The following is a 19981-nucleotide window of genomic DNA, read 5'->3' as shown; positions in this document are numbered from 1 at the left end:
ATTTTAGGTGAGCGCGAATAGTCAGAGGAATGAATCAAGAGGAGAATAGGGAGAGAGGGAACAGACAGCTGAAAGACATGCACATATTTCAATATTAATCACCTCAGTAATATTTTAACAGGCTTTAAAAATCCAATCCTGAGCATATTGCCTCTGACTGTTGGCAATGATTATCCTCCCCATGCTGCTTAGGAGCTCTGAGCACTGTTCTAGTGGGACAGACTGACTGACCTGCAAACTGGGACTGACACAGCATTTAACTCGTCCCGGTGCTGTCCAGCTGCACCAACATCTCCCAACAGAAATATTGCCTGATATCGCTCCCTGGCGTGTGTCAAACCTTTCCGACACTTTACCAATTTCCCACTAAGTCCGAACCATCCTTAGAAAGCCACCTTAAAACTTGGCGATTATTTATCTCTCCGTGTCCAGTGGGATAAGGTGATGATCCCTACATTACCAGATAGTGGTCATCGTATTTGAGGAGATGGAGGTCGAGGGAGGTGGGGGTTGATGAAAAGGGACTCATCAATACTGAATGCAGACCTATTCCCCTTGCTGCCACTGCTTTGGCCATTAAACTTTAAACTCGCAGATGTGTGATTGTGCCTGTCAGACAGGTGACACAAGACTCCAAGGAAATGATGATATGAACTAAAAATCTGCCCAATATGTTTCTGAAATGAAATGTGACCACCAGTGAAAGTGATGCCGTGGTAACTGAAACTGTAGGGAATGCTGATACAAGGATGCAAAACTTGCCTTTCCAGAATTAATGGTGTGAAATCTCTTTGTCTGTTTCCGTACATCCACTAGGATGCATGTGTATAAACACTGAAGTGGAGGTATTGTATGTGCCTGTGTGTGAGTTTTTAGGTAAAAGAAAAAGAGCAGCACAATGTCTGGGGCAGGGTGTCTCACTAATGAGGCTTTATAGCAGTGGGATGCGAGTCACACACACAGACAATGGTCTGGGGAACATTTAGTGTCTCCTCTCCATTCCTCACACATCATGCCGAGGCAGCTTTTACTTAGTCACCATGCTCTGTCCTCCCTTGCCTGGCACACAGAAGATGAAAACATCTGCCTTCCTTTTGCAACACTCTATCAAACATTTTGCTTGCAAAGAGTTTGCCTCTAACAACAGGTGAATGTCGGGCTAGCGAGATACAGATGGAACAATATGCGTGGTTTAGTCCACATTTGTGTCAGTTTGAAGGTAAATACATGCAGCATAATGACAATATGAACAACAGCAACATAATACGACAGCCATAATAATGAAATAATAATATTTGCTATTGTGGGTGTGTATAAAAAAGAATTTAGCAAAAAAACAAACAAACCAAAAAAGAAAAAAGAAAAAACAAAACGGGGATAGCGCAACGGAGAGAGAGAGAGAGAGAGAGAGCGAGAGCGAGAGAGAGAGAGAAATCTAACAGGTGTAGACTAGGACTGCCCATGGACCAAGCGCTGCGAAAGGCGGTACAGTGGACAGACCCTCTGGATAGGAGCGTCAGACCGGCGTGCGCTTTCATTTGGAATTGCGTAAAAAAAAAAAAGTGTTCAAGCAAATATTTGCAAGATTTAAATTCCTCCGAAGTTTATATCGTTTAGACTTTTTTTTCTACCTGGAAAGAAAGGAGGGGATTACGCTCTGATCGAGAAACTCACTTTCTTGGCATTTCCTGCGCGCCCGTCGGCTCTCCAGCTCTCCATTTGGCACGGTAGCGGTCCAAAGTCCTTCAGTCATTTGATGGGACGCGTGAAGTACACTGAGACATACAGATTTTGTCCTTCAGAAATTAAGGGATTATAAAGAGCCGATGGTGAGTTTATAATTTTTCACTTTTAACCACAGACTCGCTGCAGATATTTTTGCATGAATAAATATTCACCTGTAAAAATATGTATATATGTTTGGCATGTTTCTACAAAGATGAGTCCTATATTTATTTTAAACTGAACATTTTAATTCCATCACTTTATTTTAATTTCGTTGTTTTACTTTTTTTCTTTTAATGCTGTGCTTCATTTAAATTGTGTACATGTAAGTCAGACCAAATCAGTTATTGAGTGTCTTTGCTCTTTTTACCATCCTTTTTAGATCCAGCTATAGCCAGAAGAGGAACATTTGAAAAGCCCAAGTCAACAAAATCGCTTTTGGTTTCCTGAAAAACATCTTTTTAATGTGAACAGATAAAAGTGGGAGGTCATAGGATGATTGTGTCAGCCAGAGATCTTTGATGAACTTTTTTTTAAACTTTCAGCCATGGCATTAAGTGAGATATACACATGAAGTGAAATCCTCTGCTTTGGAGGGAGGACTTAAAAGAAGATTTTTCAGTGAAAAAAACAAAAACCAAAAAACACAAACTGTAGATTATTCTTCATCCAACAAAACAAACAAACCTCTACTCCCTCTTCAGTGAGATGAATTTGGCACCAGCTCTCATTTCAGCATACTTCTAATTAAGCTCTGGTTTCACAATCACCATCTCACTGCCAACTACCGTTTCTGCTTGATGCTGAAAATTGAACAGAACTCCAGGAGAAGTCAGAAAAAGGCAAAGCAGACTTATTCAATTAAATTGTGTTTTTTATACCATGTCACCACAAATCTGAGACATCGAGATTCTTGTGCTTACTTCTCTAAAAACTGTGGCGTATGAAGCTTGTATTATTTCAGTCATAATATTTTGAACCCTGGACATTTAAATTTTCTCTTGGATTTTCTCCCTTGGTTGTTTCCTTCGTGGCTCTCTGCCATTTTGTCCTCTCATTCTCATTGCTCCAGTGATACGCTGTTTCCCCCACACACCCCCAAGTCCTCCTCGTCTCTTTTGCAAATCATCCTGGTTCTCTGAGAGGATTCATCCTGGCCGGCACTATTCCAGCCAAGGGGGAAGAGGACTTCCTGACGCTGGCCGCTTCACGGCTCAGCCGCAGGAAACGCGTCATCGGAGCTGCTGTAGGTGTAGCAATGGTCCTAATACTCTTGGTTGCCATTCCCTTGCTGGTCCACACAACCAAAGGAGGGAATGCTGGAAATGCAAGGAGCCATTATGAAATGCTCGGAAGCTGCAGGATGGTATGTGATCCCTACGCCACGTCTCAGCCAGGCCAAGAGCTGACAGCTGCGTCTCCACCCCCCCAGGATTACTCTGGAAAGAAGATAAAGTCTGGGCTTCGAGGGCCTCCAGGGATCCCTGGGCCTCAAGGAGAACGTGGACCCCCTGGAGAGCCAGGCAAACCAGGGCCACAGGGTCCCCAAGGTCCAGGCCCTGGTGGCTATTCTCCCTCACTCTACACTCCCAAAATTGCCTTTTACGCAGGGCTACGAAAGCAACACGAAGGCAATGAAATACTGAAGTTTGATGATGTGGTGACCAATGTAGGTAACTACTATGAGCCGAGCACCGGCAAATTCACCTGCCCACTGCCTGGCATCTATTTCTTCACCTACCATGTTCTAATGAGAGGTGGTGACGGGACGAGCATGTGGGCGGACCTGAAGAAGAACGGACTGGTGAGTACAAGAGTGTGCATGTGTGTGTGTGAGGATGCACATGCATGAAGACGCTGAAACAGAGAATGTATAAGTATGTATTTGTATGTATGCACACACATGACCATGCAGCACATTTATTTATCTTTTATTCACTGCTGACCATCCTGTCTTACCATTGACTCATATTCACCTGTGTAACATTGAGCTCTTCAGATTCAGAGCACATTCCACTTAGCAGGTGGCAACATGACAGCCAAAGAATGAAACGGCAATCTTTCTCCTCATTAAGGCGAATTCATGCTATACAGTCAAAAACTGCGGCTACAGGTATTTGCATTCCCACATGTACTGTGGCTAAATGACAAGTGGCAGAATGCAGCCGCCGCCGCCGAAAGGAACAGTCTAATTAGTAAGTATCATACGCAGAACTTGATTATCGCCTAAACAGAAGTGCAAAAGAGCACAAGAGAAATGTCTGTCAGAATGTGGACCAGCCAGTTTACACCTCAGCTAAATAAATAATGAATGTAAAATTGACAGTCCACTCATCCCCTCTTTCATTCCCCAGACACTAATTAAAGACAGAGGGGCTGACGGGGGGGAGGGGAGCGGAGAGGTGGGATAAATCACAGGGATTTTATCAGAGGACTCCAAATTCAAGAAACATTCTTCAAGTTTCTTTTTACGCATTCATTCATTCATCAAGGACTCTGAATGCAAATGCACTCGGCTCTGAACTTACTCTCTAGACATGTAGTGTATCAAGGACTGTCGGTCAACACAGCTCAGTGCTGGTTCATGCGCACAGTTTACTTTATCATTGCAGCTGTGCTAAAGCAGGAGGATTTAAACTTTGGTTTTGAAGATGCAAAATTAATTGTTTAAAATAATTCATCACCCAATGTTTGATATTTGATGCATCGTTATATATGCATGAGACCACAAAGGTGAATATGTGTTTAAGGCTGTCTGCCTAATGCTCCATATTGTCATTCAAGTCATTTTAGACTGCTAAATAATTTATACATCTTAGATGAGATCCCCTGAACACCCGCTATACTTTCCTCTGCTAACCCCTTCCCAGCTTGTTCATTGATTCTCCATTAATTATCTTTTCACTCAACTCAATTATTTAACCTCACCCAGGTCCATTTGACACCCGTGAGCTGGCCTCTTTAAACAGTTCTGTTAAATAGAGCACTCACCTAACAGGGATCTACCCAAACAGAGCTGCCTGTAGATGGAAATGGAGTGTAAATGAAATTCTGCAGAATGCCTGATCATGTTTGGAGTTATTGAAGCCCGGAGGCGGGCGGGTATTGTGCCTGAGGCCAGTCAGTGGCTTGGGTTTACTAAAAGGGCACTGTGTTTGACAGGTTGCATTCCTGGCTATAGAATCAAACAGCCTGTTTTACCATTGCCGTAGGTGCTGAAGCTTTATTGGATATTTTTCTCTGCCTGCTGCTTTTTTTCTTCTTCTTTTTTTCCTGTTTTTTATTCCATCAAATTGCCACAAATTTGCCTTTCAACCTGTGTTGTTACCTATCTAACAAGTAAGGTCATTTATAACCTTATATGTTGTGTTGCGGCAGCCAGGCCGGGAGAATAATCTCAGAAAGATTAAGATGAAACACGAGAGACCGGACATGGCAGGGACATGCTGAGACGTCCACTTAAAGACTGAAAAGGGAGAGCAAAACAAGACAAGTGAGTTGATGGCAAGATCAGGGGTGGAGCAGAGGAAGATAGATGACTTAATGGAGGTATGGAGACAGTGGGCTGGTAGACGATGCATCTGGGAGGCTGGTGGTGAAGGCCAGGATGAGATCAGGCATGATGACCAATGGACTCCCACTCAACACGTCTCGACTTGACAAGTGATCAAGGTCGACTAGAGAAAGAGAGAGCGAGCGAGAGAAAAACAGGTCTCGCGAGCTCTGTTTATGCACTAGTTGAGCAAATGTAGTGCTTGTTAGAGACACTTTGAGATGAGTGCATTAATTAATTCAGAATGCCGATAAACGCCTTCTGGAAACATTCGAGTTGTATAGCTTCACTTTTATCTCAAATGATAATGTTTAAAACTAGCATGCTGCATGGAGTCTCCGAGTGTGTCATGTGACATGATCTCAGGAGGATGTGCTGACTGGGCCGAGGCTTCCACGGGATTCCTATAGATCCAATACCTATTACCTTCAATAAATCCCCTCCCTGTAAAGCCTACCTGCACACACCTCAATCTAACTTTCACAAATCATTGCAGCATGACACCGTTTCAGAGCCAAGGGATTTGTGAGTGAAGGAGGGAGGTCACACTTCAGCTGCTTCCATGTTTGTAATCGACTTAGAGTTTAATTCTAAAGTACGACGTGAAAGTTTGATTAACACTTTTCTTGCCCAGCTGATTAACTTATATTATTTGCACTGAACACAAGAAATAAAAATTGGTAAATATGCTAGCTATATATTATATCATTAAGATACTTAACGACTCCATACATCCAGCCTTGCTCTGCAGAAGACTGTCAACAAGCCCTTCTCATTGTTGACAGCGCTCTTATAAATGGGTTGAATCCCTCCATCATCAAATCACTGCCTAGAATATAAGAGTTAAATTCTAGTTAATATTCTGGATTGGTAACAAATGCTATTAGTACAGACTCTGCTGATGCTGGCATGCTTTATGCTGTGAAGGATGATAATACACCACTGAATGTCTCTCCTTTCCCCTCATTAACTGATATGCGAGCTGCTCACCTACACATTTACAAACCTATAACACTCCACTCTGTACATATCTATGTATTAAACTTTCTTGGTGCAATATGCAATGTAGACAAATAGACACCGCTTCGACTCTCATTTTATCTCTCCCTTGTATTTTCATCTTACACAGGCTCTTTTAATAGCTCAGTTAAAGGTCAAGTTATTTCACACGGTAATGTTAAAATGTCATCACTTGCTGTAATGACCGGCACCTGAATTAACTCCCACAGTAGGAGGCGAAGAGGGAAAGACATTGATACACAGTAAGATTTGCTGCCTGAATTTAAACTTTTAAATCTGCTTATATGCTCCTGATTAAACACAATAATTAAAAGAAGTCACAGTGCACACAGGTGCCACAGACCACTGGCTACCATGCAGAATGGCAGGTAGCAGCAAGCTAAGGCACGGTTCAGTGCTTAAGTCGCTTGTCGCCATGTAATCCCTGGGCTCCCAGAGGAGAGGGAAAACCTATTCAATAAATAATCTATTTCCACAACATCGTGCCCCCCCCCCACCCCAACACCCCTGCCATGTGCAGGAGTCCCTTAGGTAAGTTTAACAGCTACTTTTCTATTGTCTCCGCTCTAAGAGGTCAGTATATCACAGTGAATGAATCCTGTCAGTTTTATTACCAGTGGAGCAAAGCACCACAGATAAAAACAAGACTTCATATACCCCCACATCTCCCTGGTCTCACAAAATAGCCTCGCTTGATCAGTCTGTTACTCTAGGCCCCCCTTCCTCAACTCTCCGGTCCTTGTTTTTCTCCACTCTCCCTTCATTTCGTCTATCCTTGCCTGTCTTTTGTGCCGCGGCTCCACTTGTATAGAAAATGACACTGCAGCTGCTCCTTACACCCCCCCCCCCTCCTTCTTTCTCGCCCGTGGCCCTCAGCTCCCAGGCGTGTTTACTAGAGGCTCTATAATGAAAGGGCTAGGCGGAGACAGAAACAGCCACAGGCAAGCCCCGGGGGCCCCTGCCTCACGGCTCACAACCCTTCCAACTCCAGGATCAGCGCTGTATGCTGCCTGCTTCACAAGGATCAGTTTGTGTCCTCCAGCCGTATCCATCTCTTCTGCCGGCTTCCTGCCCTAATCCCACCACGTCTCCCTCATCCCTCTCTGTCTGGTATCTGCATCACTGGATGGGTTGTATTATTCCTTCAAGCACAGAAATAAGCTGAAGTATCTATTCACATAATGTCATATACTATTTAAATTATATTTGCTGAGTGATCAATGCTATTCTTATTTATAGATTAATTTTTTTAAATTAAAGTCGTTAGAATATGAGATGGCCTGAGGGATGAACAGAGCTCCCCGCATCGCTTTCCATGACACTGTTTGGCCAAAATAATGAGCTGGATGACATATCCCTGGTATCAATAGGAAGTCACAACAACAGCATCACTGTCAGAAGCAGCCAGTGATGCAAATGTTTTATTGGCTGTCACTACACATGTCAAGCAGAACAATATAACCTTTATAGATGACAGTGTATTGGTTTTGTTGTTTGAGAGATGGTCTTCTGAGGGTCTAAGAAAGGGTCAATTACAGCTAATGTTTAATTAAGCTAATTGGTCAGGCCGGTTAGCACAAGGGTCAAAATTAGAAAAAAAAGTACGGGTCAAATTTTAACAAAAATTGTATTTGTTATTTGCTAAATGCCTAATATACATTTTCTAAATGATGTAAATGTTTTTCTTTTTAGGCATTTAAATGTGAATCAACTGGTGATGATGAAAAATACATACAAGAAAAGTTGATTTTGTTGATATTGCTTTGAATATAGAGAAGATAACACTAACGTGGACTGATAATGATTTAAAGAATGTAAGACACACTCTGTTAGCTTTACAAGAAGCATGCAGTTGGTTGGTTATTAGGTCTTTTTGAGATGCAAACATTATAGGAGCAGGCTAACTGCTTAAATGAAAGGAATTAAATGAAAAGAAACAAAGTGTTGAAATGCATCTTTTTTAAATAACACATGCTAAGAAATATGAATAGATCTAAAACAGTGAGAACAAGCTTTTCAGATAAAAGTCTTTTTTAGGTCATCTTAATGTAAAAATCCCCCAATAAACCACATACTATATATGAAGCATTCCCTGGTGGACTGGAGAATATACCTGTATTCCATCAGGGCATCTAATGTAATGAAACAAGGCTGTTGGAGTAGCCTAACAATAGCTGTGGTTAGTTGTACTGAGTGTCTTTTATGCTGCGAGCCCCCAGAGACTGACTTCTCAGCTCCTTAATCAATCCGGTTTAGAACGGACAGGGCCGTGCTTAACAACTGGTCACCAACATGCAGTATGGTCTCATTTAGGACCACCTACAGATATTATTCCCGCAATACAATCCAACTCCAGGCTGGACAGATGGTTAACAGCATGTTCAGTTAAGGGAAAAACAGATCGGTGCAGTGGGAAACAGGCATATTTTTTCAGTTACAGTAATTCGAGCCGTGTTGCTCTGCGATTGACTGTTTTCGAATTGATGCATGCTCATTGGGGAGAAAGAGGCACCGGTGACGGGAATGACATGATGGTAGTTGAGTTGCAGATCATATTCTGTGGCTGTCATGGATATGTGCGTGGCTTGTCTGGCTGCTGACATAGATTGAGTGCTCCCACCGTAGATGGACACTGAGCCAGACATAAGGCCACTGATGGCTGACATGTGTCTGATGATTGGAGCCGCTACATCAGAATTATTGATACATCCTACTTAGAGGGCTTTCGTTCCTTTTTATTTTTATTTTTTAAAGGAGTGCTGATGTTCTGTGCATAAACACTTAAAACGCTTTAATATTGTTTAAATGAAACTCTGGAATGCCTGAAGATTATTTCATATTGCAAGGTATATACTTACTATCTGCCCTCCTTACATGTATATGCAAGTTTAAATAACACACTTAATACAAATCCTATATCTTGTACAGCAGTAACTCAATCTAGGCATGTGCATTTGTCCACACGCAGCAAATCCAATTAAATGTGTTAACAAACAAGTAAAGATCCACTGCTGCCTGCTCAATAATACCAAACTCAAGCACAGCATGCAAATGTGAAACTGTCTAGCTTAAGCATAGCCACTCAATATCATGCATATTGAGCTGGTCCAGCATCATAAGCAACAGGTCAATAGATGATGTGGATAGTGATGCTGTTTCTCGGCTGAACCACTTTCCCCATAGACAAAACGTTGTCTCCAGTGAGTCCGCTTGTCTCCACCACCATGCAGCTCTCCATCACCCAGCATTTTGCCCTCAAGTCCCACGAGCAGCTGATCAATAAAAGACATAGTAGCTGTGTTCACCTCTGAGGTTACAGGTCAGTGTCCCATCCATGTGTTTAAGCAGCATCATTGATGGAGGTTATGTCACAGCCATAACTCTGAGGTATAGGCTTTAATAATGAGTTACAACCCATCCTAAAATAAATACATATTTTTAAAAAATACAGTTTTAAAAATAAGCACAATGTGATGAATGTGGAGACTGATGCATGACACTTTTTGCTGCAAGGAGCTCTCGCTGACTAGGAGGCAGCTGTTTGTGCAGTTTTGTCCGTGTTCTAATTGTCAATGTGTGTGTCCTCTGTCGGTGACAGGTAAGAGCAAGCGCCATTGCTCAGGATGCTGATCAGAATTACGACTATGCCTCCAACAGTGTGATCCTGCATTTGGACGTAGGTGATGAGGTGTGTGTGCAGCTGGACGGAGGGAAGGTCCACGGAGGAAACACAAATAAGTACAGCACCTTCTCCGGCTTCCTCATCTACCCAGACTGAATTGAATCCCCGCAGAGTGCGAACAATAACAAAAATAAAACAAAACACCAACATACATATAGACACACTGACACTTACACAGACATATACATATGCAAATTGATGCACAAACACAGAAATGCAGTGCACACACAAAAATATGCACATAGATGAATACAAGCAAGCACACACACACACACATATCTGCATAAAGACATTTTGAAATTGCAGCCTACAACAAAGGAATGAAAATCAGAGATAAACGGAATAAAGTCAATCTGTGCCAATAGTCGTTTGAATACAAATATGAATTTCAGAATATGTACAATATAGGTGCAAATTCAAATTCTACATCGTGGCTCTAAAATATCTAAAGAATTGTAATGTATTATATATTAAATGACATTGTGCAAACTAGAATAAATGAAAGACCATGAGTCTGGCTGTCGTGCTGCAATGATGGCGTTGAGGGTGCCATTAATTAACAAAGCTGAGACAAATGTGTTCCAATCTTTACCTGCACAGTATTTATTTACACATTTCTGCTCCGCTTTCCAACAATCTGTTTGGCCTGCATACATTTTGCAACTCATCATTGTAAAATACTTTCCTCTAAGCTTCAAAGTGAATTACACCAATTGAAATGAATTAAATCCCTGTTGTGATTCAGCGAGCATTGGGACGATACTGATTAAAGCGAGGCCATTTGAATAAACAGATGCTTGACTCGTCTCTTCTCATTTGATTATGGCGCCGAATGTCACTTGGCAGGACGAAACAAAGCATCTGAACATCGCAAGGAAAACATATCACAATGCATTTCATCGATGGCACTTTTGTGTACTGAAATTTTAATTGCCAAGTGCATTATATTGTGTGCGTTTGAGAGCACGTGCGTGTATGTGAGTAAGTGGGCATGTTAATATGTGTGAGTGGATATATAAATCATGTAAGATACTGGGGAGGTGAAACATTGACAAGTCCAGTGTTTTATTTTCATTAAATGTTGTACATTTCACACCTTACTAGAATTACACTGCCATGTCTGAGATACCTTGTCAAAGAATCACCAAATGTAAAAGAGTCATTTTGGGATGGGCTATGAAGTATATTGAAACGTTTGAGTTGACAGTTGCTATTAAAAATATCTATACCTACACTTTCTGTGTTCTTGCATGTTGTGTTGGCATGGTGAAGGTCAGTGCTAAATATAGGCACCTACACGCATAAACACGCACACGACCTTTTTATTTCTATTTGAATTGACCAGCTGGACTGACTTGAATTGAGTAGATGACATGACTCCGTGGACCTATAGTCAAAATCGAAACAGCAGCCTGCTTCAGTGTGGATTTCCAATATATGTTAAGACACAAACAAATATTTGACAATATTGACCTCAGCTTATAAAAGGCTCCACTACATGCAGGTGATGTATACATTTAAATGTAGAATCAGCTGTGCAAACAATCCAAACTGGTCTTGACAATTATCTATTATGCTTTTGACACAAAGCTCACCATTAACGAAAATATACAACTGTTTTCTTTGCAAATATTGGCTGAAATCTGAATTTACTTCTTGCAGCTCGGTGATTTTATGGATGTCATACTCGGCTCTTTCGTTCTCTCTTTCCCTTCCTCCCTCCAAATCTCACTCTCTCACACAGACACTCTGTTCCTCACCTAACCCAAATCTTAACCTTTACATGTAAAACTTAATTATTTACATTTTGGACACTAGATTTTTGTCCCTGTAAGGAAGATAATAATTTTATTATGCAAACAATATTTGAGTCCATGCAAAATAAGCAATGCCAGTCCCACACACTTATACCCTTTTGTCTCTTTATGTGAGACTATCATGAAATATCAGGACACATTATTTATAATGAAGGCACAATGCTATTGTAAACATGTTTACCAAATTCCCTCACTCGTTCACCTCAAATATTTGATCAATCAAACTCACGGTTATTTTCATTACTGTTTATATTCTCAACCCAAGAAAAAAAAACAAACATTGAAACCCATCAAAATTTCCTAAAGTCTAACGACGCATCATTTCATGTCTTATTTTTGTCCAGCAGCAATGCACGCTCAAATTTGAAAATTGCATTTTTGCCTCAGAAATTACTCAAGTGATTAGTTTTGGAATTATCTGTCTATTGATTGAAAGACTGAAAATCTCAGCCCTGGTGTTTTTTCTTACCCACGAGCACCAAAATCATATTAAAAAGAATATGCGATCTCTTTTTAATCACATAGAGAATTAAAGTAATTGGAATTCCAGGGCTTATTTTTTTAAGTTACCTAAGTGGATCAGTAGCTTTTAATTTCACCACAAAAATCTGTGCAAACTACTAACCACCTTTCTGTTTATTAATAATCAATAAAGTCTGATATTACACATGAAATGATCAAGATTAAAAAGGTGGGCAATATTTCACATGATGCATAATTATTGGTGCATTGCACAAAAGGTTTTTAAAGTTCATAAGAAGGCCCAAATGTGCTGTAAAAATAAAGTTTGCACACAAATTCCCAAATCTTGCTTTCTGTGAATAATTTCCCCACATTCAGGACCAGTAGCTTTTTAGAGCAGGCACTTCATCACTTTTTAAACCAGTAAGAAAGAGACATCATCTCCACGTTGAAGAGAACGCATCTTGATTTTTTCTTAGATCACTGGCTGAAAGTGAAGTATCTAATTACAGTAGAGAGCTGAAGACAGTCTAGACGTAAAGGATTCTGTGAATCTGTTGCTCCTGAGCAGAAAAAGGAGGATGTAGCCGCACCGCGCCTGGGCCCAGCCCCCGGCTCTCTCTCCTGGCAGATTCCAGTTGAAAGTTAATTGGACGGGGAGAGGTCTGAGACAGGCTGTGCTGAGGCCCATTAGTGATTCCCCTGTCGAATGCAGAGCCACGAGGATCACAGACTCACAAATAGGAGGATTAAAATAATCAATAGCCTTGACTTCCATCGACCACACACATACACACACACCGAGTAATTAGTGGACAACCTATTCAGCACTGGACTATGACACCCTCCTGAACCTTACCCCGCACACACATAAGCTCCACACTCCAATAGCTGTAGTGCCTAATGAGGGGAAATAGTTGTGGCTGCTTGTGAGGAAAGTGAAGAAAAGGTCAGGAAGCCACCAAACAGCCCTCTACTGCTCATGTCTGTGCTTTGTCATTTCCTCATTTCTCTGAAAATTTACAGCATGGCCAGAAGAAATATAAAAAAAACAAAACTTTTAATGTTTCTAAACAGCTGCTGCAAACAGATGAGATCCTACATTAGAAACGAGTGTCACCAGAAACACAAACTCCTGTAAAATAATTCTAATTCGGCTCAAGTCAGCAAAAAGGGCTTTTGAAGGCAACCAATGCATGTGTAGTTGTTTACACATTTGCTTAAGAAGTGAAAGATCACTGGTTCGATTCTGGGAGGATACAAAAATCCCTTGGGGATTGCACCGGGAAGGGCATCTGGTGTAAAAATCAAAATCGAATGTGTGCAGCTATACGCTGTGGTGACCCCGTGTGAATAAGGGAGCAGAATAAAGTAGCTTTCTGCACTGAAGGCTCAAGCAAGACAGATATCAGCAGTAATACTGCCCTCTTGTGTCAGCAGATAAAGAAAATCAATATATCTTTCACTGTATCGTACTAAATCAAACAAAACAACCACATGGGTTCTCAGAAAACATTTATTTAAATGCAGCAACAAAATCTGTTTGAATTCTAAACACAGAAAACTTTTTTTCTGCCTTAGTATGGCTTTAAATACACTGGTTTACCGTACAGTCAGAAACACTTTTATTCAGCCGTAGCAACTCTTAGCCAATGACACAGCAGGTTGGTGACAGTATATGCATTTTAAAGGTCTTATCTAAAAAAAAATGATAATATTCAGAAGTTATTGCATAATGATTTATGTTTTCTTACATGATGAAATGCTGCTGCAGGTAATATAAACCCAAATGAATAAAAGTTGGTCACACAGGTGAAAAGGCCTGGAAGCAAAACCTGGATCTTTTGTGGGGAATGTAAAGGCACTTCTTAAATTAAAGATGGAGTAATAGAAGCTAAATGGAAAAAGGGGGTACATGAAAAAAAAAAAAAAAGAAGAAAAAAGTGTGTTGCTCTTCGTCTTCACCCGCTCATAACCATTCTGACCAGTTCTGTAAAGGAGAAATAAAAGAAGTGTGAGTTTCATGGTATCAGATTTTATAGAGACCCCCTCCAACTACAGCATGTGGAGGCAATGCCCCCTCCTCATCCGGCTTTGCTGAGCCTGGGTGGGAGATGCTGCATTTGGAGGCAGATTTCTCCACATTCTGCTCGCCCAGAGCAAAAGAAGGGTTGAAGAGGCGGGGATGAGAGAAAGAGGTGAAAACACCTCAACCTCCTATTGAGCCAAAGCAACTGGCATTCTAAGATCCAAAAAGAGCTGGTTAGAGAAGCCATCCTCGTTGTATGCTTTCCTCTAGCTGAGAAGAAGAGAAAAGCGAAGGAGGTCAAGGGAGCTACAGTCCAGTTGAGAGACGGCCAGCTACAAATTCAGTTTCCAGTAATACAGAGGAAAGAAACAGTCAGCACAGGAGCGACTCATTGCGATTCTCTTGTTAGTAGAAAAAGGGACTGGTCCACTCTCCCAAAGCTGGTGACTATACCATCTAAAAATGTAAAACATGACTATCTGAAAAGGTACATCTTATATGTGTGTTGCATCTGTGAAAAGACCAGTACCTCTGACACCAGTATAGTAAAGGCCTGTTTAATAGCACCAGTGACATGCAAACGAGATTAGAAGAGCTGCATCATAACCACGCCACCACACCAGTCAGTTCGAATGCCTTCACTTCATGGCCACCGGGCTTTTCCTGAATGAGACCAGTCTCTTCCCTGTGTGTCCACCATATCCCCATAAATATAAGGGGGAGTCATAGACACATGCAGAGGGCCATGCTGCAGGCCAGGGGCCAAGACAGAGGGCTGCAGGAGAGAGGGACAGAAGAGCAGGAGGCTACACATGGGTCAGAGCCTCAAGTAGAAACGAGGAAGACCACCAGGCTTTCCCACAGACATCTATGGGTCAAATCTACTTGGCAACAGCGCATTGTCCCAATTTACCAATACAAACAGCGCAACTAAAGCTGACTAGCGTTAGGATGGCCTAATGCAGCTGGATTATCTGGAAACTAAAAGCAGGAAAGCCTGGAGGTGCTATCCAATGGTATACAATGCCCGTACCGGCCCCTCAGCCTGACATGATGTGACGAACAAACCCTGTAGAAGAAGAACATTAACACACTGTCAGACGCTGACATTTAAACAGAGCTTCTTACAGAAGTCCATTAAACAGAAGAGGTAAGTAAAGGTATTAGAAGACGCCAACATGAATGACACGGAGCCCCCTGAAGGGTCACAGGAAGGAATTTTGCAGGGTTACGTTTACGCTGAAGCACAGGAACGTTTGCATTCCTCCATATGAACACTTGATATGTTTAATAGCACATTTATGTCTATGTGACCCTTTCAAAAGGCTCAGTGAAATGGACGCCAAACTCACACATACACAACTTTAAGCCACATTCAATTGACGTTTCAGAAAATGCACAATAACTGAAGTCAGCATAGCCCACACACAATGTCATGCATGAATTTTGAGATGAGCTGACATGATGACATCCTGTTGCATTAGCTTAATTGTAGCCAGCATCCCATCTTGACCTTTTATATCATCAGCTCTCACCTTCGTAATTGATGCACCCATTTGCATCTTCGTGTCCTGCCACGAGCGCCTCTACTTCCTCCTCTGTCATTTTCTCACCTGATAAATGGAACATAACAGAAGTAATTTAAAACTTACAAATTAAAATGTTGGAAAGATAAAAATACATTTGCAATTCCCTGAATATCAATTTGTATACCAATTTCAGGAACAATACGCTTCTGGAGTGTGTGATCCCAACAGAGTTCAACATTTCCATTTGAATAGCTATTAAGAAATGATAACAATATAGCTTGCCTAACGTGGTGAGGACATGACGTAGCTCTGCTCCCATTACTGTGCCGTTGCCCTCCTTGTCAAAGACACGGAGTCCCTCCACGAAATCCTCCATTGTCCCCTGATCTTTATTCTTAGCAATGGCCTGGAACATGGGCAGGAACTGCTCGAAGTCGAGCATTTTGGTGTTCATCTCTGCAAAAAAGTAAAAATAAATAAGGCAGGCCTGTGTCAGAGAAGATTCCCTTTTGTCACTGCTGTATGTAACACCCAGTACGTTCAATCTTGTTCCCTCACCCTCAGCCTTGGGGTTGCCCAGGACTTTGAGCACCTCGGCGTTAACCGGATTTTGCCCCAGGGCCCGCATGACATCCCCACACTGGCTGTAGCTGATCTTCCCATCTCCTGTCCTGTCGAACAGCAGGAATGCCTCCTTAAACTCTGCAGGACACACAGACACGTGATCAATTAAAGTATGAACATGAATTATTCAAGACGAGATGTTCATGAGTATGAGCAGAAATGATAAAGAGATAGGAAATGAACTGGAAATGAAAGCGGAAAAGCAACGGATCGGAAAAGAACATGAGAACAAGCAGACTAAAGAAAGATCCTGATTAAGACTAAATTATAAACTTACAAGTTATCTAGCAAAACAGACAGGATGCAAAGCACCAAACTGACAAACCTGCCCAGCTTTTGTATGACACTCAACGCATGAAAATGTTAGCCAGTCTCGCTAAGATAACTGATCATATTGCGAAAACTTACACTTTACACAAATGAATCTTTGGTAAAGTGTGGTGCAAAGTTCAAAAAAACAAAAACAAACAAACAAACAACAAAAAACCAAAACACTATCTGCACACCATCTGATGATACTGCAACCATCACTTCCTCAAAAACTCTTTACTACAGTTACAGTCGATTTACTGCAGTTAATGCCTGCATTTTAAGGGTTTGTGCATTTCCCACCTAAACTATTTCATAAGTTGTGTTCATTCTTAAACAAAGGTTAAAAAGACTCAAACCTGTATTAAGGCATCAAAAGCAGGCAAATCTCTCTAACAGGCAGTGATGTGCTTAGTAATATTACTAGAAAACAAATGCAACAAAAACTCAATTCAGCCAACCTCTGCAAAAATGTTAATCGAATAACAGTTTCAGTTAAGCTTCATGCTGATCTAGTATCACCTCTAACAACCTCTAGTAACTTTTGGACACACTTTTAGCTTTGATCAGACACAAAAGGCCATCTAGCACAATAGTCTTGGAGGTAGCTTTTGGAATATTTTCTTGCCAATGATCGGAGGAGCTTCATTTAACACCATCACTGTTTGGTAACTCCACATATTAATATTGTATACTACTAATGAATAGTTAATAGACCTCTGAGGCACCTAAACCTTCTTAAGCCTTTACATTAAAAAGTATTGAGCATCTTTGTTGCTGCTCAAGTGGAGTCAGCTTTATCAACTGTCAATGATCTAAAATCAGCCATTCTACAGAGTCAAACAGTGAAATAAATGCTTGCCTAAGCTCCAGCAATCAGGGAGACACGGAGCATGATTACACAACATCCGGGCAGCAGGCTGTTCCTAATGTTATAGAAAAAAATAGTCCCCCCCCTCCCAAAAAAAGCAACAACAACAAAAAAAAAAGGCGTAGGCACTGTTGTGGAGTTTTTTTCCTGTTCTGAGGAATGTCTCTCTTCCTTTCTCGCCTGCAGCACTTTTCCCAGCACCATATTTGGTTATTAGAGGAGTGGAGAGAAGGAGGAGGAGAGTGAGAGTAGCTCTGGCCTATTATGTCAGCTATGATTAAACAAACCAGCCCTAGGACAAAACCCATCCACCACTTTATCCAGCACCAAAAATGGGCAGAGTGGAGATGAGCTATTTGGAAGATAGCAGGCAAAGTTTATGGTACACTGACAAAAGCGGGAAAGCCTGCGCTCTAACAGAACAAGACTTGTGAGAGCAAATATGGACTCTGGCCATGATTGGCTTTTCAAAACTTCTTTCAAAATAAAATAAACCAAAACAAAACTGCAACACACATCAAGGCCGGTGAGTAGTACAACATTATGTGCAACTATGGCTGACTTTGACGTACCAAACACCAGTGCAAAGCGGCTATCGTACACATTTACGACAGACTTGGCTCCACAACCGACATGCAGATCACACCCTAAAACACTCCGAGATGGCCATCAGTTTAGTGTAAGGCGTTCCCTTTACAATGACTTACCATGAATCTGATCCAGGTTAAATTCAATCTGGAAAAGGACAAGCAGTTGCAAGTGGAAAAAAAGTGATGAAACAGTACGAAAATATAAAAAAGGAGAAACAGAAGGAAAACTTAGGTCTAAGGCCACGACTGCTACTGCTGCTGTGGCGGACGGAGGACTTAGAGCAGGATGATAGTGGAGGTACAGGGCAAAGTGTCATCTGGAAAAAGCACGAGTGAAAGAACAAACAGGAGAAATACGATGGACATGCCACAACACAAAAGCAAGACTCACCGAGGATTTGATCTTCTGAGAAGTCAGACTGTTTAAAAAGAAATTAGGCTACATGAAAATGGTTCCTTAAAGCTGTGCAAAGCTCGCTCGCGTTTACGTTAAAGGATCTGTGAAATACTTTACAGTTATTTAGATTGCCTGAACTTGCAGATAACATTTCCCACCGTTACCACATTCACTAATGCTTAACCTAAACCCAGTCATTACATTAGTCGACAAGTCGTATAATTGTTAACTTTATCCGCCATTCAAGCTAGTGCTAGCTTATCTAAAGTTGTACTTCCGCTTGCGCCCAGCGGTCCAATTCGGATATTCAAGTTCATCTTAACATCTCTGCAAAGTTCGGCCCTTTTCTTAAAAGACTGAAAATAATACCTAACTGCATAACAACTGCGGTAATGCTAAGATGTGAATGAGGGGAAAAAACCCACCATGGCTGTGTCGGTTAAGGTGTGTCCGAGACGACGGCAAACCAAAGAATGTGACGGGTCGAATGGAAGGTGGGGTGAGAAAAACCAAGCAGGCGTACGTCATCACGCACAGGACGCAGGAACTGACGTCTCGGCAGCTGCCGCGCTCCATATATAGAAACAAAGCTGAAGGTATGGTATGTGATTTACAATACATGGACATGGAGCCTTAGAGCGTCTTTAAACCATTCGTTTTATGATTAAGGTGACAAGTAAATGGAATAAACGGCTTAGGCCTTAAACCTAATTTTAGGGTAAAAGTGGATTATGATGGTCGGCCTGTCCTTTCCTTTATGGTTATGGTACCGTTATTCACAAATGTCCATTAATTAAAATATAGATTAAAAAAAAAAATGTTTTTCACATTGGGAAGAATGATGCTATTGTGATGATGTAATGATGTAATGATGTAATGATGTCTGCTGCTGGGTTTGCAGGCTGGGTTTAAGCCACATTTTCTTCAAGCCATATTTTGTGGCAGGCCCTCTGTCCCGCATGCACTGTAAAGTTGGACAAACCTTGTTTCAGCTATCTACTCTGCAAATTTTTACAGGATCAACATTTTGCATGATCATAGAACTGGAAAGATTCTGAATTTTTGACTGAGATTAAACTTAAAGGAGTTAATTATTTAAGACGATCATTAATCAATGAGCCACTAGACCCCTTTTAAAATAAATAATTTTAAAGATGTCATATAACAAAAAACACTTGCGTGATTGAGCTAAGGGACCTGCATTAGTGTTGTGGGTGGAAATCCAGGAAAGATGGATTTTTTGAGTATAGTAAGATCATGGACTGATGTCATATCACTTTATAGGCCAAAGACCTTTTTTATTTCCTAGATGGCGGCCCGGCTTCTTGTCATGTCTGTGAAGTGGGTAACTTAACATGGCCCACATATCCTCA

At 41.3% G+C, this 19981-nt stretch overlaps 2 protein-coding genes across 2 annotated transcripts; one reads left to right on the top strand and one right to left on the bottom strand.

The window, feature by feature from the left end:
* Window positions 1-1577: 1577 nt before the first annotated feature.
* On the top strand, window positions 1578-11199 carry c1ql4a (complement C1q like 4a). The gene is made up of 3 exons (XM_006785620.2): window positions 1578-1829; window positions 2108-3529; window positions 9897-11199. The coding sequence occupies exons 2-3, from the start codon at window positions 2984-2986 to the stop codon at window positions 10074-10076; spliced, it is 726 nt and encodes a 241-aa protein (XP_006785683.1). The 5' UTR covers window positions 1578-1829; window positions 2108-2983; the 3' UTR covers window positions 10077-11199.
* A 2562-nt stretch (window positions 11200-13761) lies between these two features.
* Window positions 13762-19136, bottom strand: zgc:153867 (myosin light polypeptide 6). Its single transcript, XM_087833512.1, has 8 exons — window positions 19132-19136; window positions 18603-18630; window positions 18329-18356; window positions 16376-16519; window positions 16100-16273; window positions 15824-15901; window positions 15322-15357; window positions 13762-14249 (listed from the first exon to the last, which is right to left on the bottom strand). The coding sequence occupies exons 1-7, from the start codon at window positions 19134-19136 to the stop codon at window positions 15329-15331; spliced, it is 486 nt and encodes a 161-aa protein (XP_087689638.1). The 3' UTR covers window positions 13762-14249; window positions 15322-15328.
* Between the last annotated feature and the right edge of the window lie 845 nt (window positions 19137-19981).

This window comes from Neolamprologus brichardi, chromosome 20 (assembly GCF_056152115.1).
Source record: "Neolamprologus brichardi isolate AB-2024 chromosome 20, ASM5615211v1, whole genome shotgun sequence".
Lineage (NCBI taxonomy): Eukaryota > Metazoa > Chordata > Actinopteri > Cichliformes > Cichlidae > Neolamprologus > Neolamprologus brichardi.
Note: the sequence above shows the minus strand (reverse complement) of the source record. Positions and strands in the feature narration are given on the sequence as shown.

Coding starts and splice junctions, on each gene's coding strand:
- c1ql4a (XM_006785620.2), top strand. CDS start 2,984: ATGGTCCTAATACTCTTGGTTGCCATTCCCTTGCTGGTCCACACAACC. Junction 3,530..9,896: donor ACCTGAAGAAGAACGGACTG/GTGAGTACAAGA, acceptor TGTCGGTGACAG/GTAAGAGCAAGCGCCATTGC.
- zgc:153867 (XM_087833512.1), bottom strand. Junction 18,357..18,602: donor CTCAGAAGATCAAATCCTCG/GTGAGTCTTGCT, acceptor GTCCTTTTCCAG/ATTGAATTTAACCTGGATCA. Junction 15,902..16,099: donor TCATGTCCTCACCACGTTAG/GCAAGCTATATT, acceptor TCCATTTATCAG/GTGAGAAAATGACAGAGGAG.